This window comes from Bos indicus, chromosome 17, assembly GCF_029378745.1.
Source record: "Bos indicus isolate NIAB-ARS_2022 breed Sahiwal x Tharparkar chromosome 17, NIAB-ARS_B.indTharparkar_mat_pri_1.0, whole genome shotgun sequence".
Taxonomy (NCBI): domain Eukaryota; kingdom Metazoa; phylum Chordata; class Mammalia; order Artiodactyla; family Bovidae; genus Bos; species Bos indicus.
The window spans coordinates 30054300-30082283 of record NC_091776.1 but is presented as its reverse complement, the minus strand read 5'-3'; the positions used below and the strand labels follow the sequence as shown (position 1 = coordinate 30082283).

Sequence of the window (27984 nt, the reverse complement as noted above, 5' to 3'; positions counted from 1 at the left end):
CAGTTTAGATCCAAAGTATTAAAATATGTAGGTTTTCAGAACCTAGATTTGTAAGTTTAATTAAAACTCTAACATGTGTGTTCATAGAACATCATTTTAATGAACAGTGGAACTAACTGGTTAGAAAAAGATCTGTTGGGATTCCTTGTCTACAACATCAAGACACAATACACAAAAGAAAAAAGTTGATAAATTGATAATGTAAAATGATATAATTGTTTGGAAAACAGTTTGGAAGTTTCTTAATAAGCTAAACATCTGTACTATGGACATCACTAGATGGTCAATACCAAAATCAGACTGATTATATTCTTTGCAGCCAAAGATGGAGAAGCTCTATAGAGTTAGCAAAAACAAGACCAGGAGCTAACTGTAGCTCAGATCATGAACTCCTTATTGCCAAATTTAGACTTATTGAAGAAAGTAGGGAAAACCACTAGACCATTCAGGTATGACATAAATCAAACCCCTTACGATTACACAATGGAAGTGACAAATAGATTCCAGGGATTATTAGATCTGATAGAGTGCCAAAGAACTATGGACGGAGGCTCATGACATTGTATAGGAGGCAGTGATCAAGACCATCCCCAAGAAAAAGAAATGCAAAAAGGCAAAATGGTTGTCTGAGGATGTCTTACAAATAGCTGTGAAAAGAAGAGAAGCAAAAGGCAAAGGAGAAAAGATATATCCATTTGAATGCAGAGTTCCAAAGAACAGCAGGGAGAGATAAGAAAGCCTTCCTAAGTGATCAGTGCAAGAAGTAGAGGAAAACAATAAATCTCTTCAAGAAAATTAGAGATACCAAGGAAACATTTCATGCAAAGATGGGCACACAATGAAGGGCAGAAATGGTAGGGACCTAACAGAAGCAGAAGATGTTAAGAAGAGGTGGCAAGAATACACAGAAGAGCTATACAAAAAAGATCTTCATGACCCAGATAATCACAATGGTGTGATCACTCACCTAGAGCCAGACATCCTGGAATGCAAAGTCAAGTGGGCCTTAGGAAGCATCACTATGAACTAAGCTAGTCAAGGTGATAGAATTCCAGTTGAGCTATTTCAAATCCTAAAAGATGATGCTGTGAAAGTGCTGCACTCAATATGCCAGCAAATTTGGAAAACTCAGCAGTGGCCACAGGACTGGAAAAGGTCAGTCTTCATTCCAATCCCTAAGAAAGGCAATGCCAAAGAATGCTCAAACTACTGCACAATTGCACTCATCTCACACGCTAGCAAAGTAATGCTCAAAATTCTCCAAGCCAGGCTTCAACAGTACATGAACCGTGAACTTCCAGATGTTCAAGCTGTATTTAGAAAAGGCAGAGGAACCAGAGATCAAATTGCCAACATCCAATGGATCATCAGAAAACCAAGAGAGTTCCAGAAAAACATCTACTTCTGCTTTATTGACTACACCAAAGCCTTTGACTGTGTGGATCATAACAAACTGTGTGAAATTCTTAAAGAGATAGGAATACCAGACCACCTTACCTACCTCCTGAGAAATCTGTATGCAGGTCAAGAATCAACAGTTAGAACTGGACATGGAACAACAGACTAGTTCCAAATCAGGAAAGGAGTACCTCAAGACTGTATACTGTCACCCTGATTATTTAACTTATATGCAGAGTACATCATGCAAAATGCAGGGCTAAATGAAGCACAAGCTGGAATCAAGATTGCCAGGAGAAATATCAATAATCTCAGATATGCAGATGACACCACACTTATGGCAGAAAGCGAAGAACTAAAGAGCCTCTTGATAAAGTGCAAGAGGAGAGTGAAAAAGTTGGCTTAAACCTTAACATTCAGAAAACTAAGATCATGGCATCTGGTCCCATCACTTCATGGCAAATAGATGGGGAAACAATGGAAACAGTGACAGACTTTATTTTTTGGGGCTCCAAAATCACTGTAGATGGTGACTGAAGCCATGAAATTAAAAGACACTTGCTCCTTGAAAGAAAAGTTATGACCAACCTAGACAGCTTATGAAAAAGCAGAGACGTTACTTTGCCAACGAAGGTCTGTCTAGTCAAAGCTATGGTTTTTTCCAGTAGTCATGTACGGATGTGAGAGTTGGACCATAAAGAAAGCTGAGCGCCAAAGAATTGATGCTTTTGAACTGTGATGTTGGAGAAGACTCTTGAGAGTCCCTTGGACAGCAAAGAGATCCTACCAGTCCGTCCTATAGGAAATCAATCCTGACTATTCATTGGAAGGACAGATGCTGAAGCTGAAACTCCAATACTTTGGCCACCTGATGCAAAGTACTGACTCTTTGGAAAAGACCCTGATGCTGGGAAAGACTGAAGGTGGGAGAAGGGGATGACAGAGGATGAGATGGTTGGATGGCATCACCGACTCAATGGACATGAGTTTGAGCACACTCCGGGAGTTGGTGATGGACCGGGAGGCCTGGCGTGCTACAGTCCATGGCGTTGCAAAGAGTCGGACACGACTGAGCAACTGAACTCAACTCGACTCATTGCTATCTAACTTCCCAAGAGAAATGAACTCTATGTCAATACAAAGACCTGTAAACAAATGTTCATAGCAGCTTAATTTTTAATAGTCAGAGACCATTCAAAGAATCAATGTCCATCAACAAAGTATGATATATATATATGCAATGGAATAATACTCAGCAAAAAAAATTGGCAACAGTTTTGATGTAACTGTTCTATATCTTGATGTTGGTGGCACTTACACATCTGTACACATTTGTCAGAACTGGCAGAATAATTCACAGTTTTATATTAATTTAAAAAAAAGAGGGATCTATTCTAAACTTTTTGTGACATTAAAGATTTAATGTTATATTTTAATTCTGTGTTCTTTTCTTTAGTGTTTTAAGATTATTATTAAGGTATAATTTATATTAAATAAATTTTTTGTGCCCTTTTATAGCCAGTCCCTTTCCCTACCCCCAGTCCCTGTAACCACTGATCTGTTTACTGTGCACATGGTTTTTGCCTTTTCTGGAATGTCACATAAGTTGAATCATATGGTAAATAATTTGCATCTGACTTTTTTTAATTAGGAAGTTTAAATATTCAGTTTCACAAATATTCCATGAGTACATTCTTATGGGGAAATGCAAACAGCAAACATAAAGCTAGCATTTTGCTTGACCCTCATACATCAAAACCAGCCCTGTTCTCAGAGCTACCCATTGTTATCAGTTGATGGATATTCTTGGTAACCTTGTATTTATGATCTTACATGGAAGTAATTCTGTCTGAAATGTTCAGTGTAGATGATACTGTCATACTGCTAGTAGGAATATAAATTGATGCAACCTCTCAGGAGAACAATCTGGCAATATACATTAAAAAACATATATCCTCTGGTATAGGAATTCAACCTCCAGGAACTTTTCAACTAAGGAAAATATCACGGATGTACACAAAGATTTTCTTTCTAAGAATATTCTCCACAGCCTTATTTATACCCTGAAAAATTACTGGAAACAAAATACTACATAAGGGAATCTGTTCAATAATATTGCCATTGAAATAATGTTTAGAAAACTGTCTACTGACATGAAAAAATATTCAAGATCATTTTCTGTGGAAAAAGCAGGGTCCAAGACAACAACTACAGAACCAAACAAAACCCCCAAAATACCAATTGTTGGCAAGAATGTAGAAAAATTGGAAGCCCTGTGCACTGTTGGTGGGAATGCAAAGCAGTGCAAATGTTATAAAACACAGCATGGTGGTCTCCGAAAAAAATAAAAAACAGAACTACCACATGACCGAGCAGTTGATATACTCAAAAGAATTAAGAGACACTTGCAAACCCACGTTCACAGTAGCATCATTCACAACAGCCAAAAAGAGAAAGCAACCCGCATTCACCAACAGATGAACGAACAGACAGAAATTATGGATAATACATACTGTGAAACATGACTTAGTCCCCCAAAGGAAGTAAATTTTGACATATGCCTCAACAGGGATGAACCCAGAGGACACCACAACACAAGCACATCACAAAGGCGAACAAGCCCATCACAACAGGATAAAATAGTGCACGATTTCCCCCATTGTTGTTGTTTACTCACTCAGTCGTGTCCAGCTCTTTGTGACTCCATGGATCGTACCCCATCACACTCCTCTGTCCATGGGATTTCCCAGGCAAGAATGTAGGAGATGCCTAAAGTAGTATATTCATAAAAACAAAGTAGAAGAGTGAGTGTCAGGGGCTGGGGGAAGGAAGGGCGATGGAGAGTGGTTGTTTTATAGATACTAAGTTTCAGTTTTGCAAGAGGAAAAAGTTCTGATTTGGTTGCGAACAGTGTGAATTGTGCATAATGCTATTGAGCTGTACATTTAACAGTTATTAAGACAGTAAATTTTGTTATGTATATTTCACCATGTAAAATTTTTTAATTAAAATTCTTTCTAAAAGTTTACCTACAGTGAAGCCAAAGAGCTTCCATACCCTCAAAAAGCTTCCAATAAATTTATTAACACCTCATTCTTAAGTGTGAGGACAGTAAAGCATCACAGGAAATATCTTTGACATAAAAGCAGTCAAAACAAATGAACAAGGATGAGTTTGACTTCTTTCACGTAGCATAATTTATTTGAGATTCATTCATTGTCTGTATCAGTAGTTCAGTTCTTTTTACTGCATACAGTAGTCCATTCCCCAGTTGAGGGATATTTAGGTTATTTCCAGTTTTCCTTAGGTTTTGTTGTGTTGTTTTTTAATTATAAAAGTAATGCATGCATATTGGGTTTAAAAAAAATGCAAGCATGATTACTAAAAACACATATCCTCCTTCCTCATCCCTCTCCACCAGTTCCATCCCCAGTTGTAACTGCTCCAACAGTTTGGAATGTATTCTTCCAGACTCTTTTCTGTACACATACATGAAAGTGAAAGTGTTAGTTGCTTAGTTGTGTCCGACTCTTTGCGACCCCATGCCAGGCTCTTCTGTCCATGGAATTCTCCAGGCAAGAATACTGCAGTGGGTTGCCATTCCCTTCTCCAGGAGATCTTCCTGATCCAGGAATTGAACCTGGGCCTCCTGCATTGCAGGCAGATTTTTTTACCGTCTGAGCCACTGGGGAAGCCCATACATACCCCTGTACAAGCCAATACATATGTATATACCAGGTGGTGCTAGTGGTAAAGAACCCGCCTTCCAGTGCAGGAGACCTAAGAGATGTGGGTTCAATCCCTGGGTTGGGAAGATCCCCTGGAGGAGGGCATGCCATACACATATTACATATATATATGGGCTTCTCCAGTGGTTCAGATGCTAAAGAATCTGCCTGCAATGCAGGAGACCTGGGTTCAGTCCCTGGGTTGGAAAGATCCCTGGGAGAAGGGAATGGCTACCCACTCCAGTATTATTGCTTGGAGAACTGCATGGACAGAGGAACCTGGTGGGCTACAGTCTATGGATCGCACAGAGTAGATGCACTGAGCGACTTAGCACACATGCATGCCTATATATACACACATACATACACATACCATTGGGGGTGCTATTTTTTTATTAGAAATTCTAAACTTTTTATACAAAAACCTTGATTGTCTTGTTCAAGTATTTCTGTAGATTTATAAAAGAGGAATTACTCAAAGGGTATGTGTATTTAATTTTTTTTACATACTATTAAACCCCAAATATGTTGTACCAGTTTGTACTTTCAAAAATAGTATATGGTAATATCAAATATTTTAGATGATCCCTTTCAATCCCTCTTAGGGTAACAAACATTATGTTCTACTCTTAGGTGTCTCTATTCAACAGTATTTTATAAGAATCAAAAATAAGGTTGTTTTCAGTCAAAAATAAATACATAGGCACCTTATGCCTCAATACAAGGACCTATGTTCAGCAAACTGTATTCATTATCTTGTAATAACCTATAAAGGAAAAGAATCTGAAAAAGAATGTATGCGTGTATGTGTAACTGAACCACCTTACTGTACATCTGAAACTGTAAATCAACTGTGCTTCCATAGTAAATATATAAATACCAAAAAGGAGAAACTTCAGTTACTAAGGGATGTAATGTCCATTATAACTGTTGTAGCTTAACTAGGATATTTTTTAAATCATAAAAAATATATATACATATATAAATCCACTGTGGTTTTTCCCCCAGTCTGAGGATTACTATGACATGAGACGGCTATATACAATTTTGGGGTCTTCTCTATTTTACAAGGTAAGTTAAGCTTGACTTTTAAATGTTGTACTGTTCTGTGAACAAACCTAAATTTTCTCAAACTCTTACAGACATGAAAAATGCATTTATCTCTTTTCCTCTGAATGTAGGTACAATAAAATCTGGATCTTAAAACAAGACTTATACCTAATATTTATAAATACATTAAATATTTCAGTTTCATTTCATTTTAAAGCATTTACAAATTTGTAAGAAAGAAACAGTACTCAAAAGAATCAAGTGTATATGAGAAAAGAGCAATACTTTATTTCCTTTTGCAGTTGTGTAGAATTTTCCCTTATCTTCGAAAAGTAACTGTATCTTATTGATAAATTTTCTAAAATGAGGTAGTTAACTTCCATGTAAAGCAAGTTAAGTTTCAATTTAATTCAAAGTTTCAATTCATCAAATGAATTTAAGTATTTTAATTTTGTATATTTTTAAGCACAGAATTAAACATATTGAAAGAGAATCAGACAATACAGAACTGTAAGTGTGAAAAGTCTCGCCCCACCTCAACTCATACTTCTCTGCTTTTCACCTTCAGAATTCAGTTCTTTGTAATTTTGCCAAATTCTCAGACTAATACTACTTAGAGGTGATCCTGCTTTATGCTAAAGTCTATTACAGACCTAAGTTATTATACATACTTGATGAATAGTTGGAAGAAAACATTTTTGTTATTTCTTTATTCCACTTAAAACTGGAATATTTTAAACCAACTGAAGAAATACCTGTAAAACTCTAAAAAATATATTATAGGATTATTGCTCTATGTCACTAATCAACTTCTATTTTCTGTGGTTCAATTTAAGGGGTATTTGATATGCAGTCATTTGCCTAAGGATGATCTTATTGATATTGCTGTATACTGTCGCCACTATTGCCTACTGCCTTTGGCAGCAAAACAGAGAATTGGTCAGTTGGTAATATGGAGGGAAGTATTTCCTCGACATCACCTCCAGCCTTCTGCAGACTCAAACACTGAAGTCTTTCAGGAACCCGAAGGGAGATATTTTTTGCTAATCGTTGGCTTGGTAAGTTTACCTTCGTTTCTTTCTTGGGTTTGTTTGTTTTTGCCATTTACTGATTGTCTAAATAAAGATATAAAAATGATCATTTAAAATTATAAGCATGTCAAATACTAGTATTCAAAAAAGTTACTCTCCTTTATTTCTTTTATTTTATATCCATTTAATACTCATAAAGAAATGGTAATGAACCCCAAGATAAGATTTTAGCAGGTTCTTAAGATTTTTTTGTTCCCATTTCTTTAAAACCAGAGGTTTTATCTTCTAGTTTGTTTTGGGAAATAGAAAGACATGAAAAGGATATAGAATCAGAAATGATAAATATGTGATTGAAAATGAAAGGATACCACGGATGAAGGCTCTTTGAAGGCTACCTTAGGGGAGTTCATGTGCCAGAAGTGGCAGCTGATGGTGTATCAGGATAAGGCAGTGTGAGATTTGTTTTCAAGGGTCATCAAGTAGCCTTGATAACTAAGAAGAGGAGGGAGGAGTTTTTAATAACCATCACATAATTATGCCACATGCCCATATCTGTTTGTTGTTCAGTCGCTAAGTCATGTCTGACTCTTTGCCACCCCATAGCTGCAGCATGCCAGGCTTCCCTGTTCTTCAGTATCTCCTGGAGTTTGCTCAGACTCATGTCTATTGAGTTAGTAATGCCATCCAACCATCTCATCGTCTGTCGTGCCCTTCTCTTCCTGTCCTCAAACCTTCCTAGCATCAAGGTATTTTCGAATGAGTTGGCTGTTTGCATCAGGTGGCTGAAGTATTGGAGCTTCAGCATCAGTCCTTCCAATGAATGCTCAGGGTTAATTTCCTTTAGGATTAGACTGGTTTACTGTCTCCTTGCTGTCGAAAGGGCTCTCAAGAGTCTTCTCCAGCACCACAGTTTGAAAGCATCAGTTCTTCAGCACTGTTTAGTATTCATAAATTTATGCATGCCTGTTACATACATATATTTTCATGTAGCTAAACCTGTATTAGCAGAGACATTACTTTGCCAACAAAGGTCCGTCTAGTCAAGGCTATGGTTTTTCCAGTGGTCATGTATGAATGTGAGAGTTGGACTGTGAAGAAAGCTGAGCAACGAAGAATTGATGCTTTTGAACTGTGGTGTTGGAGAAGACTCTTGAGAGTCCCTTGGACTGCAAAGAGATCCAGCCAGTCCATTCTGAAGGAGATCAGCCCTGAGATTTCTTTGGAGGGAATGATGCTAAAGCTGAAACTCCAGTACTTTGGCCACCTCATGTGAAGAGTTGACTCATTGGAAAAGACTCTGATGCTGGGAGGGATTGGGAGCAGGAGGAGAAGGGGACGGCAGAGGATGAGATGGCTGGATGGCATCACTGACTCAATGGACATGAGTCTGAGTGAACTCCGGGAGTTGGTGATGGACAGGGAGGCCTGGCGTGCTGCGATTCATGGGGTCGCAAAGAGTTGGACACGACTGAGTGACTGAACTGAACTGAAACCTGTATTAATTTTTTTTTTCTTATAGAGACATTACATGTTATGTGTACTATTAGAAGCTGGAGGCTGTGCATCCAGAGCCATTGGGAATCCTGGACCAGATTGTATATATGTGGATCAGGTCAAAACAACTCTTCACCAGCTGGAAGGGGTAGATTCCCGCATAAATGAACGGCTAGCTTCTTCTCCAACCCCCTGCTTGTCTTGTGCTGACTGGTTCCTCGCTGGGTCACATGAAAAATTAGATAATTTAACCACCTCACCTATCCTCAGTAGGCTGCACGGTGCTTCCAGGGTCGCAACCTCTCCAACATGCAGAAGAACTCTTTTCAGTGACTATTCCTTAAAGACACGTAAGCCCAGTCCATCCCGAAGTGGAGGGCCTGACAGTGGTCTTGAAGGTGAAGGTGTCGGTCTGAGCCCCCACACTACGGAATCTCAGGGTTCTCATGGTTCAGAAGAAACTGGGGCCTTGCTTAAGGTATGTGTTCATTCCTATGTGTACATTCTAGGAGCTAAACTGTCTCTCCAGTCCTTATTTGTAATTTCAAGGGAATTTTTAATGACAAACCCTTCTTCATTTGTACTAGTGGTGGTTTTTGTCACTGTTGGCAAACCAATGACTTAGGGCCAAGAGAGAAAGAAATACCAAGTAATAAAACATTAGAGAACTGTCACGTCCTTGCACATGTGTTACTGCGGTTCCTGCTAGCATAGGATAAGCCAAGAGGTACAAGTTAGCATTGAAAATGTTTAAAGGAAATGTTGGCAGGAAGGGGGACCCCTTCCAGGGTCCAAGAGGGGGCTCTTGTCTAACACCTGGAAATGAATTATCTGAAGAGACACATGCTGATGAAATAAGAGACTTTACTGGAAAGGGGCTCCCTGACAGAGAACAGCAGGCAGCAGGGTAAGGGAACCCAGGGAGCACTTCTCTGCCACATGTTTTGCAGTCTCAGGTTTTATGATGTTGGGGTTGGTTTCCGGGTTGTCTCTGGTCAGTGATTCTAACTCAGGATCCTTCCTGGTGGCGTGTACATCACTCAGCCAAGATGGATTCCAGCAGGGATTCTGGGATGTTGGTAGGACATATGGACTGGTGTCTCCTCTCTCCTTTTGACCTTTCCCAAATTCTTCCAGTTGGTGGTAGCCTGTCACTTCTGCATTCCTTACTAGGACCCCTCTTGTCAGATAACTCATGCAAGTAGTTAACTACTGTTGTCTGGCCAGGGTGGGTGGTTTTGATCAGCCATTCCCCTAACAGAAACATTGAAAATAATAAGTAGTTCTCCTTGAAAGATTTCTAGTTTTACATTATATCTTCTGTTTGATTTCCATTCTTAGATATAAACAGATCTACTTATAATACTTTTCAGGTCACTAAAAAGAAGTCTGCTCTTCCAAATCCGTTTCATTTGGGGAACCTGAAAAAGGACCTTTCAGAAAAAGAACTGGATATATATAACACAGTAAAGTAAGACACTTCCTTGTTTCATTCTTTTTCACTTAACTCTCTGTCTTCGAGGAAATTTTACAGTGAAAAAGTGCAGTTCCATAACATATAGATTTTATTCAGCAAATATGATATGTCTTATATATGAAAGAAGATAGCTATGCTATTTCCCTGATATTTTTCATTGTGCATCTAAGAAACATAAGAAATAAAAAAGACAAAGTAGTATTTCAAAATGTAAAAGTTTCCATTTATGTCTCTTCCACAGGTAGCCTCCCTTTTGTGTGTCTAATTTTTAAATTAGTTTACTGTTTTTAGACTCTCATGGATGCTGTGGTTTTATAGATACTCCTTAGCTCTGAGTACTCATTCCCAGTGCTTGAGAGTGTTGGTTGCTAATGGCTCATAGTGAAGTCCCCCTACCCTGGCCTTGTCCAACTTGGAAGTTTATTAACTCCGCCAATCTTACAACCTCTCCCTAGGAGTAACATCTAATGACTAACCGATAAGTGAGTACAGGCTTAGCCCCTATTAAATTCAACAAAACTCTGAAAAGCCATCCATGAAAAGCCATCCAAGTTTCAAACATCCTGGCAGTATCTGCTGAGTCCTGCAGTCCTCAACTGGAGCTCAGTTCAGCTTTTCCCTCTGCTCAGTCCTGCTTCCTTCTTGCTTACCCCCACAGCTATTGTCCCCAAAAGTCCTCCCTAATAAACTTCCTCCCTGCATATCTCCCTATCAGAGTCTAGAGCCAGGGAATTGACCTATGACACCCTCTTTAGGAAATAGGTAAAAGTAAATAGGGAATTCTGATGTGAAAGGTGCTGAGTGGGAGGAGCATGTTTAGAACTTAATCTGTCTATAATTATTAAAATATGAACTGTTAAAAATTCACTTCTTGTTGTGCAGCAGCTATTATGTGGTGACTTGCAGGGCTTCCTTCCTAAGCTTTGTATGGTATTATGATAGCATGCATCAGAGAAGGCAATGGCACGCCATTCCAGTACTCTTCTTGCCTAGAAAATCCTATGGATGGAGGAGCCTGGTGGGCTGCAATCCATGGGGTTGCTAAGAGTCAGACTCGACTGAGCGACTTCACTTTCACTTTTCACTTTCACACATTGGAGAAGGAAATGGCAACCCACTCCAGTGTTCTTGCCTGGAGAATCCCAGGGATAGGGGAGCCTGGTGGGCTGCCGTCTATGGGGTCGCACAGAGTCGGACACGACTGAAGTGACTTAGCAGCAGCAGCACACTTTCATTAGAGCAAGCAGACATGTACAAATCGAATTCACATTAAAAGAAAAAAAGAGCTGTTCAATATTACTCGGACATAAAAAGGAACACATTTGAATCAGTTCTGGTGAGGTGGATGAACCTAGAGCCTGTTATACAGAGTGAAGTAAGTCAGAAAGAGAAAAACAAATATTGGGGATTTCCCTGGTGGTCCAGTGACGAAGACTCTGTGCTCCCAATGCAGGGGGGCCTGGATTCGGTCCCTGGTCAGGGAACTAGATCCCACATGTCACAGCTGAAGATCCTGCATGCCGCAACAAAGACCCAGTGCTAACAAATAAATAAATTTTTAAAAATATTGTATATTAACACATATATATGGAATCTAAAAAAACAGTGCTGATGAACCTATTTGTAGGGAAGGCTTAGAGACACAGACATAGAGAACAGATTTATGGATACAGCGGGAGAAGAGGGTGGGACGAACTGAGAGAATAGCATGGAAACATATACATCACCATGTGTAAAAATACGTAGCTAGTGGGAAGTTGCTGTTTAACACAGGGAGCTCAATGCAGCACTCTGTGACAACCTAGAGGGGTAGGATAAGGTGAGGGGCTGGGAAGAAGTGAGGGGACATATGTATACTTAGGGCTGATTCACATCGTTGTATGGCAGAAACCAACACAACATTGTAAAACAATTACCCTCCAATTAAAAATAAATTTTTAAAAAGACATTTTAGAGCTACCACCTTCTTAATCATTGAAATGTTTTATATTAAGTTCATATATATGTTTCACAGAGTTGTCAGGAAAAACTTTTTTCATAAAGTCAGGGCAAAAACAAGGTAATTTGTCTTCATAAAATAATGCATTGAAAATCTAACGTGTTAAAATTTGGAATTTAATGTGATGTTTAATATATTATATTCACTAAAAATTTATAACACATTTTAACATCTGAAAAAATAAATTCTTCTGCAATGAAAAAAAAATATTTAGTAGTTAAAGAAAATTAGTTATTTTAAAAAACAAAAATATTTTTTAAACAAAGAAATCTAAATCAAACCTCTGGTGGAAGCCTGTAATAACTTCCCCAATCCCTAATCTTCCATTTAACAAAAACTACTGCTCTGAATTTTTATTACCTCTGTATATTATTTTAATATGTATGTATATATATGTTATTTGGGCTTTATATCTTGGAAAATATTTTGGAAATATTGGAAAAAGGTTATATTGTATTGGAAATATTGGAAAAAGGTTATATTGTAACAATATAAATTTATAATTGTTTTTAAACATAAATTAATATGTGATGTAAATCATAGGCTCTCCTATTTAAAAGGATGCTACAGAGGCATATTTATTCTCCTTACTGACATGGAAAGATGTTCAAACTATATAGTTAATTTAAAAAGTGTGATATAGACCGGGGTGTAATATACTATCCTAATTTGTTTCGTAAAATAAAAATATATAATATACTAAATAATATGTGGAAAATATTCCACTCAGTAAACAAGTCTTATCCATTCTGCATTCTAGTAATTCTTGAATCCACCCAGCACCTAATAATTGTACCCTAGTTCAAGCTCCTGTTCTCTCACCTGGTTATACTGCAACCAGTTCTCAATTCCCATCCTATCCTGAATCTATCCTCTGCTATAGGAGTGACCTTTCTGAAGAACAAATCCGATTTAATCTGCATGTTTTAAAAATAAATACTTGTCCTTCCATTGGGTAATTGCTTATTTGATGATTTTTAAACTTTCAGTTTATACACTGAGTGAGTTAATATACACTGAGTTAATTTATGATTTTCAAGAACCAGAGGTGCTCATTGTGTTGTGGGATTGTTCTGAGAGAAAACTAAAGAAGTTAATATAAATTTTAATTCTAAACCTCCCTAAATATGAACATTACTAATAACTTTTTAAAAGAATCATTCCTTTTCTGTACCTTTTCTTGAATATGAAAACCTCAGAATTAAATGGTATGTTTTCAATTATTTTCTTTTTGAATAATTACAGTTTTTGTATTTTGATTATTTTTTACTTAATTGAAAAAATACCAGCCACCAGTTGTTAATGAACCCACCACCCTATGGAAAAGTATGAGAAAAATTTATAGATGATCTCCTTCCCTGCCTATCTTTGGCCTCTCTAAAGAAAACCAAAACCATTAGTTAGTGATAAAAAGTTATTCTGATCTTGCTGCCTAATTAACAGTTTAACAGGAGGCGCTGATGGGGGATTTTGGTCCATATGTTTACAGACTGACAATCAGGAAAAAGCAAGGTGTAGTAGAGCAGGCCTCAGAATCAGCTAAGCTCTGACACTGAGCTGTGTGACCTCAAACAAGTTAATCCAAGTCCTCTGAACATTGATTTTGGTTAAAATGAGGATGAAGTGAAGTTGCTCAGTTGTGTCTGACTCTTTGTGACCCTGTGGACTATAGCCTACCAGGCTCCTCTGTCCATGGGGTTTTCCAAGCAAGAGTACTGGAGTGGATTGCCATTTCCTTCTCTAGGGGATCTTCCTGACCCAGGGATTGAACCCAGGTCTCCCACACTGTAGGCAGGTGCTTTACCATCTGAGCCACTAGACTCCCAAAATGAGGATAGCAGTAGTTACTGTCTTACAGGGTAATTATGAGAATTAAGCCTAAGATATTTTAAAGCACCTACCCTGGCACACAGAGGGCATTCGGTATATGATAACTATTACCATTATTTCATTGTCACTGCTACTGTTCTTTACTCTTCTTACCACTGGTAGAAATAAGCAGTACTTATAGGTTCTGCTGGAGTCTCAAACCCCAGTAGGGGAAGAAAGGATAGAAAAGAATGGAGAAGTGAAAATAGTAAGAGAACATGTAAGAGACTGTAATGATGAAAAGTAGTGGAATACTTCTAGTAATGCCATGGATTCTAGAATGTCAACTCAGCTTTGTAGTTGGTAATACTGATTTTATTTTTCTTCAGGATGGTCCATTTGACTGTCATAGTAAGAGACTATTGCTACTAAGCTACTAACTGAAAATCTTAGTTTGTTGGAATGTGTTTTTGTATGTGGTGCACCCTAGACTGATACCTTGTTTATGGCTTGTAGATATCTGGGCCAGACTCAGGCTGAGTTATTCATTACCAACCATGGAAAAAGAGGGCTTTAGCCAGTTTGGGTTGTTTAGCAAGGGGATGATTAAGTTACTTGCAAATGAATTAGTGTTTATCCTTGAATAACATGTAGTATTTGCCTCCATTAAGGGAACTGATAAATAACCCTAGCCTGTATTTTAGATAAGGAGGAAGTGGGAATTTCAATGTTTGGCCTAGTTTTTTTTCCCTAATTATACTAATGTTCTATTGTAGTTAGAAGCTTATTAGACATCTACAAAATTCAAAACGAAGCAACATTTTTAAGTTTACTCTAATATCTCTCTAATTCCTTTTTTTTCAAGATTGACATCTGGTCCTGAGAACACACTTTTCCATTATGTTGCCTTAGAAACAGTGCAAGGGATCTTCATTACTCCTACCCATGAAGAGGTGGCACAGCTGAGTGGCTCGATCCACCCTCAACTGATAAAGAATTTCCATCAGTGTTGTCTCTCCATTCGTGCAGTTTTCCAGCAGACGTTGGCTAAAGAGGTAGGGCACTGCTATAAATATAGCTCTCTGTCAATTTTACTTCTAGATCTCTAAATATTCTGTCTGAAACTCTTTAGCAATAACTATTTTCATTTAATTTTTTTAATAGTCATTCCATCTAATTTGAATGCCAGAGGATTATATTCACTGTACTTAACTTTAAAACTTTCTTTCATAATTCTGAGTTTGATGTCCCAGATTACTGTTTCAGGAAATGGTGGGCCTGTGTGTTTCTATAGCAAAATAGAATATAGTAGTTTGTAATGTAAACTTGCCTCCCATATTTGATATCTGTGATTCAGCCATTATTTGGACATTTATCTCTACCATTTTGTAACTGAAAATTTTTTACGTTTTCAAAGGCAGGATAAGGTATCTGGAATATAAAGGAATAAAGAACAGAATTTACACAATAGTGTTATATATGTTTTAGCCACTTGGTTGGTTGCTTGCTTGCTTTTCAATCCAGAATGAAGTTTTATTTAATATTGTACCTCCAGAAAAGTAGTCATGTTGTATACAATTAAAATCTCAATTACATAGTTTTAATAGCAGGGAAAGATAAGTATTAAATTTCTTGAGAAAGATAAATATATATAAGTTTATTTGTGACTGGTCAAACATCATACTGCCAAAAAAACAAAATAAAGAAGACTGGAAAATGAATGTAATGTGTATAGCAATACATGCACCAAGGTTGCTAAATTTGTGAAGAACTTAGGTGTAACGGTGGAAGAACATTGGGCTGGGAATAAGGACTCCTAGACTGGGCCTCAACTTTTCCTATTTCCTCAGTTATAAAGTGAATGAGCTGAATTATATAATCTCTTAGGACTCATTCAGCAGTGAAACTCTTTGTCTTATAGGATTTCTTCTTCGAGCTACCAGAAATTGGTATTCGGCAAAATGTTATGTTTGACTGTGTATCTCTGTGTGCTTTGCATTCTTATGCTCCTCCTTTCCTGTTTAACATACTAATAGATTCTGTAAGGTTCATTTCATTAACTTACTTAGTAATATAAATTAGCCTTTCCCCTATTATTTAAACTTAGAGGTACCTACCATTTTCCAGATACTACTCAAGATGCTGGGGATACAGCAGTGAACAAAAAGTCTCTTTCATCATGAAGTCTATATTCTAGCAGGGGAAGCTAATGAATTAGCAAGCAGTTTAATATATCAGGTAGGGTAAGTTTCAACAGCAATTATAACAAAACAGAGTCAAGGATGAGAGGTAGTGGTTACTATTTTGAAAGATCCCTCTGATCATGTCAAGTAATATTTGAACAAACACCAGAAGGAATTGAGGGACAAAGCCATGTGGCAAATGTGGAGGCTGAGCTTCCAGACAGAAGGAACAGCCAGTATACAGCCATGGAGGTAGGATGGCTGAGAGCGCGCAGGAGCAGCCTGAGTCGGGAGGAGAGCAGTAGGAGTTGAGATGGCAAAAGCAGCAGGACTGGGTCATGCAAGGCCTGATAGGCTAAGGACCTTTTGAGATTTATCCGGAAGAAGATGGGAAGTTCCTGGGTAGTTCTGGGAAGAGCAAGGACATGTTCCTTAGTTTTCAAAGGATCACTCAGGCTACTCTGAACAAGCTTGCAGGGTAGATAGAGAGGGTGGTAGGCAAGGATCTGTGGAAATTCTCAAAGCAAGAAATATCAGTGGGTTTTGGATCTTGCAGATATAATGGAGGATGAGGAGGATGAGCCAAAAGGATTTGTGTCTTCAATAAGCATTTTGAAAGAAGAAGAATCAAGGATCACTCCACTGTTTTGGCCTGAGCCTTACAGAAAGTCTTTATATTCCAAGTGGGTCATTGGTTTACTAATGATTTTATCAGTGAGAAATTTAGAGAGTATGCTTCAAAGGAAAAATACTACTTTAAGTGTATGTGTTTTAAATACATTATAAAATCATCTACTCATTTAGTAACTCATTAGTAATCTATTCATTAAGCATCTACTGTGTACCCAAACACAACTGCTTTCAAGGAATACAGAGATGAACGGCATATAGTCTCTGCCCTGGGAAAAAGATTCTAATGTACTGGGGAAGAAAAACCTATAAACTGCTAATATAGTATAAATATTAATAAGGTGAGGCTGTGAAACAAATGTGTCCTTGGAGAGTCAAGAGAAACTTTATCCGTGAAGTCTCTTGTAGGAGACGGCATTTAAAGTATGAGGAAGAGTGGAAATTTTCCTGCAGGTAAAGAGAAAGAAGAATGTCATTGTGGGCACTTATGGTATTAGGATCAGCCAGTTCAAATCTATATATGAAAACATTTAAAGCAGCACTATTAATACCAGCCAAGACTAATAATACCTATTAATTTACAGAAAAAGAAAGCACTAAATGGTAAAGATCATTCAGGTTCAACAAATTCAGTGTCTTCTCTGAACCCTGTGAAAGAACATGGTGTATTGTTTGAATGCTCACCTGAAAACTGGACTGATCAGAGGAAAGCACCACCAGTTATGGCTTACTGGGTAGTAGGGTAAGTGGAAGAAAATATTTTTAAATGTTAAAAAGGGGGTAAAGGAGATAAACATTTTAAGATATAAGCATGGATTTATTGCTGCTTGTAATGCAGAAGATGTGGGTTTGATCCCTGCGTCAGGAAGATCCCTTGGAGGAGGAAATGGCAAAACACTCCAGTATTCTTGCCTGGGAAACCCCATGGACAGAGGAACCTGGCAGGGTACAGTTCATAGGGCTGCAAAAAGTCAGACATGACTGAGCAACTGAACACAACACACACCATGAGTTTATTAACATAATTCTAATATTTAGTGTATTTTAGAATTCTGCTTACTAAATAACGCCTTTAAAATTCTTCCCAAGTCTTTTTTTTTATCCAAAAAAAAAAAAAAAAAACTAATTCACTTATCTTACAACATTGTACTAGTAAGACACTAAAAGGTAATGAGTTCATACCCATTGCTATTTCCTTCTGTCTCTAACTTTTTTCTCTCCCTCTTTCCTCCTTTCTTTCCCCTTCCCTTCCCTCTCTTCCCCCTGTCCCCAACCAGCTACAAGACCTGGCCCTATCTGTCCCCCGGCCACCTCTGTGTTTCCACCTCCTGTCGCTCTCTTCCTCCAGCCACTGTGCACAGCCACACTGGCACCAGCTGAACTCTGTTCCTGCTGTTCCTTCCATGTGGGATGTTCTACTTAACCTTTGCCTATCTGGCTCCTCGATATTCAGACCAGTGGTATCATCTCCTGTCAAAGAGACCAACTGTCATCTCTCTCCTACATTAAAGTTATTCTCTCCCCTATCACCCCTTTAATTTTCTTGTTTATCATCTTTCTGTCACTGGAATGTCAGTTTTATGAGATCAGGAATTGTATCTGCCTTGTCCCCCACTGGCACAACACCTGACACAAGTCACTTGATAAATATGTAAGGATTAGTAAATGGAGCTGTGCTTGGCAAAATATATGTGGTGATGCTTAGGTGGGCTGGCAAACACAAAGAAAAAGACACAGTCATTGCATCTGATGATCTTACATCCAGCAGAAGAAATATGAAACATGCTTAAATATCTATGTACTTATGGATGAATATTCTGTGGAGAGAGAGAGACAGATATAGCTGGCTATATTTTAACTTTTTTTAAAGGTCAGTCTCCCAAGGCAATAGAAATAAAAACGAAAGAAGCAAATGGGACATAATCAGACTTACAAGCTTTTGTACAGAAAAGAAAAACATAAAAAAAAAAGAAAAACAGAAAGACAACCTATGAAAAGGGAGAAAATATTTACAAATTATGTAAACAACAAAGGCTTAATCTTCAAAATACACAAACAGCTCATACAACTCAACAACAAAAAACCCAATTGAAAAATGGGTCAGTTCAGTTCAGTCGCTCAGTCGTGTCCAACTCTTTGCGACCCCATGAACCACAGCACACCAGGCCTCCCTGTCCATCACCAACTGCCGGAGTCTACCCAAACCCATGTGCATTGAGTCAGCGATGCCATCCAACCATCTCATCCTCTGTCGTCCCCTTCTCCTCCTGCCCTCAATCTTTCCCAGCATCAGGGTCTTTTCCAATGAGTCAGTTCTTCACATCAGGTGGCCAAAGTACTGGAGTTTCACATTCAATATCAGTCCTTCCAATGAACACCCAGGACTGATCTGCTTTAGGATGGACTGGTTAGATCTCCTTGCAGTCCAAGGGACTCTCAAGAGTCTTCTCCAACACCACAATTCAAAAGCATCAATTCTTTGGCGCTCAGCTTTCTTCACAGTCCAACTCTCACATCCATACATGACTACTAGAAAAACCATAGCCTTGACTAGATGGACCTTTGTGAACAAAGTAATGTCTCTGCTTTTGAATATGCTATCTAGGTTGGTCATAACTTTCCTTCCAAGGAGTAAGCGTCTTTTAATTTCATGGCTGCAGTCACCATCTGCAGTGATTCTGGAGCCCCAAAAAATAAGGTCAGCCACTGTTTCCCCATCTATTTGCCATGAAGTAATGGGACTGGATGCCATGATCTTAGTTTTCTGAATGTTGAGCTTTAAGCCAACTTTTTCACTCTCCTCTTTCACTTTCATCAAGAGGCTCTTTAGTTTTTCTTTGCCTTCTGCCAAAAAGGTGGTGTCATCTGCGTATCTGAGGTTATTGATATTTCTCCCAGCAATCTTGATTCCAGCTTGTGCTTCTTCCAGCCCAGCATTTCTTATTATGTACTCTGCATATAAGTTAAATAAGCAGGGTGACAATATACAGCCTTGATATGCTTCTTTTCCTATTTGGAATCAGTCTGTTGTTCCATGTCCAGTTCTAACTGTTGCTTCCTGACCTGCATACAGGTCTCAAGAGGCAGGTCAGGTGGTCTGAAAAATGGGTAGAAGACTTTAATAGACATTTCTCCAAAGAAGACATACAGATGGCCCGTAGGCACATGAAAAATGCTCAGCATCACTGATTATTAGAGAAATGTAAATCAAAACTATGATGAGGTACCACCTCATACCAGTCAGGATGGCCATCATTAAAAAAGTCAACAAATTCTGGAGAGGGTGTGCAGAAGAGGGAACACACCTACACTGTTGGTGGGAATGTAAGTTGGTACAACCACATGGAAAACAGTATGGAGGTTTCTCAGAAAACGAAAAATAGAATTACCATATGATCCATCAATCCCACTCCTGAGTATACACTCAGATAAAACTGTAATTCAAAAACATACACGCACCTCTGTGGAAACAACCTAAATATCCATTGACGAATGAATGAAGAAGATGCAGTATGCACAACGGAATACTACTCAACCACAAAAAAGAAAATAATGCCATTTGTAGCAATATGGATGCAACTATAGACTATCATACTAAGTGAGGCAAGTCAGAAAGGGAAAGAAAATACTATATGGTATCACTTGTATGTGGAATTTAAAATATGGCACAAATGAACCTATCCACACAACAGAAAACAGACTCAGAGATCATACTTATGGGCGAGGGGTAGGGGGAGAGAATGGATGGGAATTTGAGGTTGGTAGATGCACACCGTTACATTTAGAATGATCAACAACAAGGTCCTACTGTATAGCACAAGGGACTATATCCAATCTCCTGGTATAAACCATAAGGAAAAGAATACTATAAAAAAAGATTGTATATGTGTAAAACCGAGTCACTTCACTGTATAGCAGAGATTGACACAACATTATGACATTGTGACACCACTGTACTTCTATAAAAAGTAAATTAGGACAGTGCCTAGTGAAGTTAGGTGACTTTTACACCTTTTATGATGACTACTTTTGGTGGAGTTGAAATGCTGTTTTCATTCTGCATTTGTGTAGTTCGGTGCTTTGTTCAAAGTTAAGTGTTTTCAGAAAAGTATGTTTTGCATGTATTTTTTTACAGTCTAAAATTTTGACTGCTGAGAAGTTTCTATTGTACAGAACTTCATTTAAATGGTTTTTCTACTGAATCCAGGGTATTCTGAAGATTGAACCCTGTGTGTAAAATGCTACCAAATGGCAAAAAGCAACAATAAAGTTTGGTTTTTACTTTTCTTTCTAACATATCAATGCTTAGCAGAACTATTCAGATTAGATTGTCAGTAGTAAATTAAAGACAAAAATGCCCGTTCTCCTCGAGTCCATGAAACATACCATACTTAATATACCTGCAATTAAGTGATAAAAATTACGCTCTGTAACTCTATACTGCTAGTGTTAAAAACTAAAGATCTTTCAATACAGCAAATGCTTAATGCTTATATAAATGTGAATTTGTCAGCCTTTATGTAATCTGTATTATATATAGCAGGGAATAAGATGAGTTACACAATGTATGCCTTAAAAAGGCTATTTCTTAAAGCTGTTAGAAGGGGCTAATGGTATTTCAATTAGTTATCAGCAAGTGACAATACATTCCACCACAAATGTACTCTTGTTCTTCTAGCTTTTAAGACTTTATGGAAAAACTGGGTGCTTCAGAGTTTTGAGAAAAAAGAAGGGAACACTACACCTGTGTTGTGGATGATCTGAAGACTTTGCCTGTTCTTTTTTTAAATATTACTTTCAGGTCCTTTGCTTACCAAAGGAGGCCCAATTTCACTCAAATGTTTTGAGAACTGTGTTTAAATAAACGCAAATGAAAAGACTAAAAAAAAAAAAAAAAAGAAGTAAATTAGGTAATACAACCACACACTCTGGAAATTCTGAAAAAGGGGAGGAAATCTGAGATTACAAAGAAAAGCTAAGAGATTCCATTTGATCTGCTTTAGGAAACGAATTGGATTTGGATAGCACATTCTAGGTAAAGGATGGGATGAATAAAGACCCAAACAAGGGAAATCACAAGGCTTGGTTGTGAGTAGACTGGTTTGCTAGGATGGTAGAGGAATGGCATATACAAAGATGAAGTGAAAGATAAAACTAGAAACCTGTTAGGATCACTGCAGAGAGCCTTCAAATATTGAACTACTGATAGTTCTTTGAGTTGGGGTAGAGAGTTGGTGGAGGAAGGAGCACAGAGTTGGGTGGTACTAATGTTACTCGACACCTACCATGTAGTACTAAGCTGTATGAGAAATGCTTTACAAATGTTATCCAAAGCAGTAATTCCCATGTGCTGATCCACAGGATTTAGAATCAGCTGAGTCACATTAACCAGGGCTTCCCTGATGACTCAAATGGTAAAGAATGTGCCGGCAATAGGGGAGACCCGGGTTTGATCCCTGGGTTGGGAAGATCCCCTGGAGAAGGGAATGGCTGCTGCTGCTGCTGCTACCCAATCCAGTATTCTAACCTGGAGAAGTCCATGGTCAGAGGAGCCTGATGGGCTACAGTCCACAGGGTTGAAAAGAGTCAGACATGACTGATTGAGTCACTTATTAAAATCAGAAATGCCTGTACCCCATCTCAGACCTACTGAACTAGAATCTATGGGAGTGGAACTCTGTATGTTTAGTAAACTCACTTGTGATTCTGATGTATAACCAGCCACGCTTGGGAGCATCAACATGATCTAAACTCAGTGTATAGTGATCAGCGCTGTGTTATTGGAAGATCAAGCTGGGAGCCAAATGGAATGGTGTGGACATGAGAGAGAATAGAGATAAGAAAACCAGTTAGGCACACGTGCAGGTGTATGCTGCTGCTGCTGCTGCTGCTAAGTCACTTCAGTCGTGTCCAACTCTGTGCGACCCCATAGACAGAAGCCCACTAGGCTGCCCTGTCCCTGGGATTCTCCAGGCAAGAACACTGGAGTGGGTTGCCATTTCCTTCTCCAATGCATGAAAGGGAAAAGGGAAAGTGAAGTCGCTCAGTCGTGTCCGACTCTTAGCGACCCCATGGACTGCAGCCTACCAGGCTCCTCCGTCCATGGGATTTTCCAGGCAAGAGTACTGGAGTGGGGTGCCATTGCCTTCTCCGATGCAGGTGTATAGTAGAGCCATAACTACATTCACAACTGGAATTGAAAAAATCAATAGGTGTTGAATTATGATGATGCTGATCTATGCAGAATAGAGAAATTAAAGGAAGTCAGAAATGGTTTAATGTTTTGTATACATTAGTATTGATTAAAAAGACTAAAATTTTAACTTTAAGAAAATCTAAGTTCAATGTTAATCCCAATTCGATGTCTAATAACTATTGTACTTAGAATGATGGTACATCATTGACTGTATAATAATAATAACTAACATTTTAAAATTAAGGAATATGACTATAGAAATTTTTACACTCTGAAAAAATAAATGTAATTGACCTAATGCAGAGTACATCATGAGAAACGCTGGGCTGGAAGAAGCACAAGCTGGAATCAAGATTGCCAGGAGAAATATCAGTAACCTCAGATACGCAGATGACACCACCCTTATGGCAGCAAGTGAAGAGGAACTAAAAAGCCTCTTGATGAAGAGGAGAGTGAAAAGTTGGCTTAAAGCTCAACATTCAGAAAATGAAGATCATGGCATCCGGGCCCATCACTTCATGGGAAATAGATGGGGAAACAGAGGAAACAGTGTCAGACTTTATTTTTGGGGGCTCCAAAATCACTGCAGATGGTGACTGCAGCTATGAAATTAAAAGATGCTTACTCCTTGGAAGGAAAGTTACGACCAACCTAATAGCATATTGAAAAACAGAGACGTTACTTTGCCAACAAAGGTCCGTCTAGTCAAGGCTATGGTTTTTCTAGTAGTCATGTATGGATGTGAGAGTTGGACTGTGAAGAAAGCTGAGCATCGAAGAATTGATGCTTTTGAACTGTGGTGTTGGAGAAGACTCTTGAGACTCCCTTGGACTGCAAGGAGGTCCAATCAGTCCATTCTAAAGGAGATCAGTCCTGGGTGTTCTTTGGAAGGAAAGATGCTAAAGCTGAAACTCCAGTACTTTGGCCACCTCATGCAAAGAGTTGACTCATTGGAAAAGACTCTGATGCTGGGAGGGATTGGGGGCAGGAGGAGAAGGGGACGACAGAGGATGAGATGGCTGGATGGCATCAGCGACTCGATGGACTTGAGTTTGAGTGGACTCTGGGAGTTGGTGATGGACAGGGAGGCCTGGCGTGCTGCAATTCATGAGGTCGCAAAGAGTCGGACATGACTGAGCAACTGAACTGAACTAAACTGAAGGCATAGATTATTTAATTATAAATCTAGCTGCATTTCCCCCTAAATCTGTAGATTTAGACTAGTGATTGAATTTATGACTTATTCTTTCAGAAACCAAAAAAATGTAGTAAAATATATTGGAGAGTTGGAGTTTTTTCCTTCTTGGAATTTCTGAAATTAATATGTTCTTTTTCTCTACAGGAGACTCTTTCTTCATCCCAAACTTCAAGAACTTTATGTCTGTTTTCATGACTCAGTTACAGAAATTGCCATTGAAATGGCTTTTAAACTGTTCTTTGGATTAACCTTGTAGCTGTATTTTCTTGATGCATAGCAACACTGTGCATAGACCATCAAGCAGGGTTAGAACTGCTGAGATCTGTTCACAAAGAGATAAGGTTTAACTTATTTTCACTAATCAATACTGAGCATAAGGCTGATGAAGACTGAGATGATACGCTGCTGGATTTGATGCACTAAATCTTATTCTGAGACTTTTGAAGAAAATACTTGATCAAAATATGAAAAAGAGATTGTTAACTTATTTTCCATTTTGGTATATAACATTAATTTATTTACTGATTTGAAATAATGTGATGTGTTTTATGTAAAATTAATATAAGAATGTTTATCTTGGAAAAATACCCAATTTTTTGTGTATTTTTATCAAGACTAATATTGATATCTGGCAAAATAATCATGAAATTGGGAAGAGATGACCAGGTTCTGTTACTAATTAGTGTTGTGACCATGAGCAAGTTTTTGTACCTCTCTGAGCTCAGATTTTTCATGTACAAATGAAATGATTGCTTTGAGGTGTCTAAAGATCCTCTTCAGTAAAATGTGCAGTTTTCCCCCTCTAACCTATTGTTTGGTACCTAAATTATTTGTAATGTTGAGCACTGATTCCTTCTTAGATCAGATATGTTTCTTCTGGGTACTTTAGTAGACACCTCACTGTGGGGGAAGAGAGGAGTGAAAATTAAACTGACTTTTTTATTTATTTGATTTTCTTTACTCATTCAGGTCAGTTCTATTTTGACTAGGATATATATTTTTAAACTATTTGTTCATATACTTTCATTGTTTTTCTCTTTTTTGAAATATGTTCAGGTATACACACATTTTATACAAGTTCACAAATTTTAGGAAAGTTGTATTAAATCTTTTTTAAAAAACCCTATCATGTTGAAAACACTGAAAAAGTTAATTAAAGAAATTCTATGGTGACTTCCAATCAATACAAAGTTTTGCCTTACAAATCTGGATGTATTGGGTTTCCCCAAAGGGGTACAATGAACAATAATTTTTAATTATTTAATGAACAATAATTTATTTAACCATGAGTAGAGAAAGAAAGTTACTAAGATCAGAATTTTCTTTAGCTGTCAGAATTTGGCAGATTGAAAGGAAGGAAGAACATGACAATTCTTAATTGACATTTACCCAGTGGATTCTCCTGAATTCTCAGATGCCCCCATGACTTTATAGCACTGGGTTCTCTCTTCGTCAGGATTTACCTTTCGAAGGCAATTTACACCAGCACATCTAAAGCCAGTCTCTGCCTTTCCCTACCTCAAGCATGAGACCTCCAGCTTAATCAGAATTAACTGAAAAACATAGTGGATGCACCATTTTAAATATTTGGTCTTAGAAGAAACACTATTATCCCTCTGTCATGAGTTTGAGATTTCCCCCCAGGTGTTGAAGATGCAAACCACTATACCTGTCCTATTAGTGATTTGTGGGCCTTAATTTTGGCATTCAAAACAGAGCAAGAAACTTGGTAGAAAATGGCTTGCAATAACCTCCCCTTCAGATTATAATTTTAGTCAAATGATAGACTCTTTACTACTGTCTTAAGACTGCTTGTGCACATATATAAGTATCAAAGTATTGTTTAAGAGTATTTAGTAAATGTCTTAAATTTCTTGATAATGTTCCCTCAAACACCATGAAGCTATTTTTAATATGGAGAATTATTTATAAATGCAGCCATGGATCACCTCAGATTTTCAAACAGACTGAACTTTGGACTTACCATTAGGAACTTTTTGTTTCACTTAGTGAAATTTTGATCTGTTGAACTGTTTTCCTGGTCTCAAAGAATCAGAAGACCACTATTTAATAACTGAAATAAAAAGACAGACTACTGATCTTATATAAAGCCAAGTCCTGTGAAGTACTGCAGATGTGCTCTGTAATGTGCATGTTGCAGAGACATTGTATTTTTAAGAAAGAAAACCAAACATTATCTTGGCTCTTATCTCTAAATAGATATCAAAATAAGTGTGGTAAGTACTGTAAACTTAGCTGCTCATTTTTCCATATATGTTCAGATTCACACCTGAGAGTAGATGCGCCTCACTGGACAATAAGTGCCTGTCTGCAACTTTAAATAAAGAGGGACATAGAATGCTTTTGCAGGTATAGAAACATTCTTAGGTTGGATTTTATCATCCTGCAAACGTTCTTTTTCACCAAAGACTGTAATGCAAAAGACTGTATTTCCAGCATTAAAAAAAAAAAAAAAAGCAAGTGCTGTCTTACCACCATCATATATTTTTTAGTCCCATCCCCCCACAAAATTACATTTTAGATTTCAACCCCCATTTCTCCATTTCTCTTTTTTGTCTCTTTGTTTGTCATGTTAGAGAATTTCTCTGTTTGTGCCAAGGGACCTCAAGGATGATGCATACTGGCAAGTTAGTAAATTGCAGTCCCTGCTTTTTTATATTTCTGATACAAATGGGAAGAGCTATGAAACCAATTTACTAGGTTTGTGCACTTTGAACATTCTTGAAAATAACATTGTGAATAATTATTGTTGTCTGTGTGATTTCCCTCTAACTAGTGCCTGGCACACATGATGTGCTATCAAAGTGTTAGCAGCTGCTACTACTACTACTACCACTACTTATTATTCAATATCCATTGGTTGAAAACAGTGGAGTCATCTAAATCATACCCTCTACTGTACAAAATGTTGGAAAGCTAAGAAAAATTATTCAGCACTAAACACTTTTAAAATGAGGATTTATACTTCGAATATTTTCAAATACTTTAATAAATATTACTAAAACTTTATATACTGTACTGCGTGGAAATTAATTTTTTAGAGTTGTACTTCTATATCACTGAAGTTATTTTTGCACTATATTGACAGTTTTTAATAAAGATGTGCAGAGGTTTGTTTGCAGTTGTGTTGACTTTTTGTCCATTCATCCAACAAACATTTATTACGTTTCTGCTCTGTACCAAGCACTGTTCTGAATGCCAGAGATACAGCAATGAACAAAACAGCCAAAAATTGCTACCCTCATGGAGCTTATGTTCTAGTGGGAGAGGTAGACCACAAATAAGTAAAACAAAAGCTAAAAGAGTGAAGCAAGAAAATGGAGTATGAAGTGTGAGAGACAGGGTGGCTAGGGAAAGGGTTGCTTGGATGGCCTCAGATCTGCAGTAAGTGGGGAAACTAACCAAGCTGATTCCTAAGGAAAAAGTGAACAGTGCAAAGGCCCTGAGACTCTCTATTTTTAATATCAACATATAAATCACCAGAACTTTTTTCATTCAGTAAATCAGTAAATAAAATGCAAAGCAGCAAATTAAAATAAATATTTGCAGCTTAATCTATTGAAAAGAGATGATTCAGAGCTCTTTAATAGGGTCAAAAAAAAAGCTACACTTCTAAGTACTTTCACTTTTGCTGTCTTCTAACAAAGAATATATGTCAAAAGTAAGCTTGAGGATATCATAAAGGAACATGCTATAAACACTGTTAACTACAGAGTCACGTCAGGGGAGGGCAGAAGGGGGGGGCAAAAAGGCAAGGGAGAGAAAATTGC

The 27984-nt window shown here is 37.9% G+C and overlaps 1 protein-coding gene across 4 annotated transcripts in view; it reads left to right on the top strand.

Annotated features, from left to right (window-relative positions):
* INTU (inturned planar cell polarity protein) overlaps positions 1-27223 on the top strand; it is a 92023-nt gene extending 64800 nt beyond the window's left edge. For 2 of the 4 annotated variants that reach the window (XM_070769141.1, XM_070769137.1), the window contains exons 10-16: positions 6135-6197; positions 7013-7234; positions 8727-9179; positions 10075-10172; positions 14852-15041; positions 17384-17541; positions 24338-27223. In XM_070769141.1, coding sequence (XP_070625242.1) covers positions 6135-6197; positions 7013-7234; positions 8727-9179; positions 10075-10172; positions 14852-15041; positions 17384-17541; positions 24338-24449 — 1296 coding nt within the window. In that variant the 3' untranslated portion in view covers positions 24450-27223. Of the gene's footprint in view, positions 1-6134; positions 6198-7012; positions 7235-8726; positions 9180-10074; positions 10173-14851; positions 15042-17383; positions 17542-18076; positions 21350-23298; positions 24309-24337 lie in introns of those variants that run through there. The other 2 variants (XM_070769140.1, XM_070769138.1) reach the window with 2 other exon arrangements.
* Positions 27224-27984: the final 761 nt, after the last annotated feature.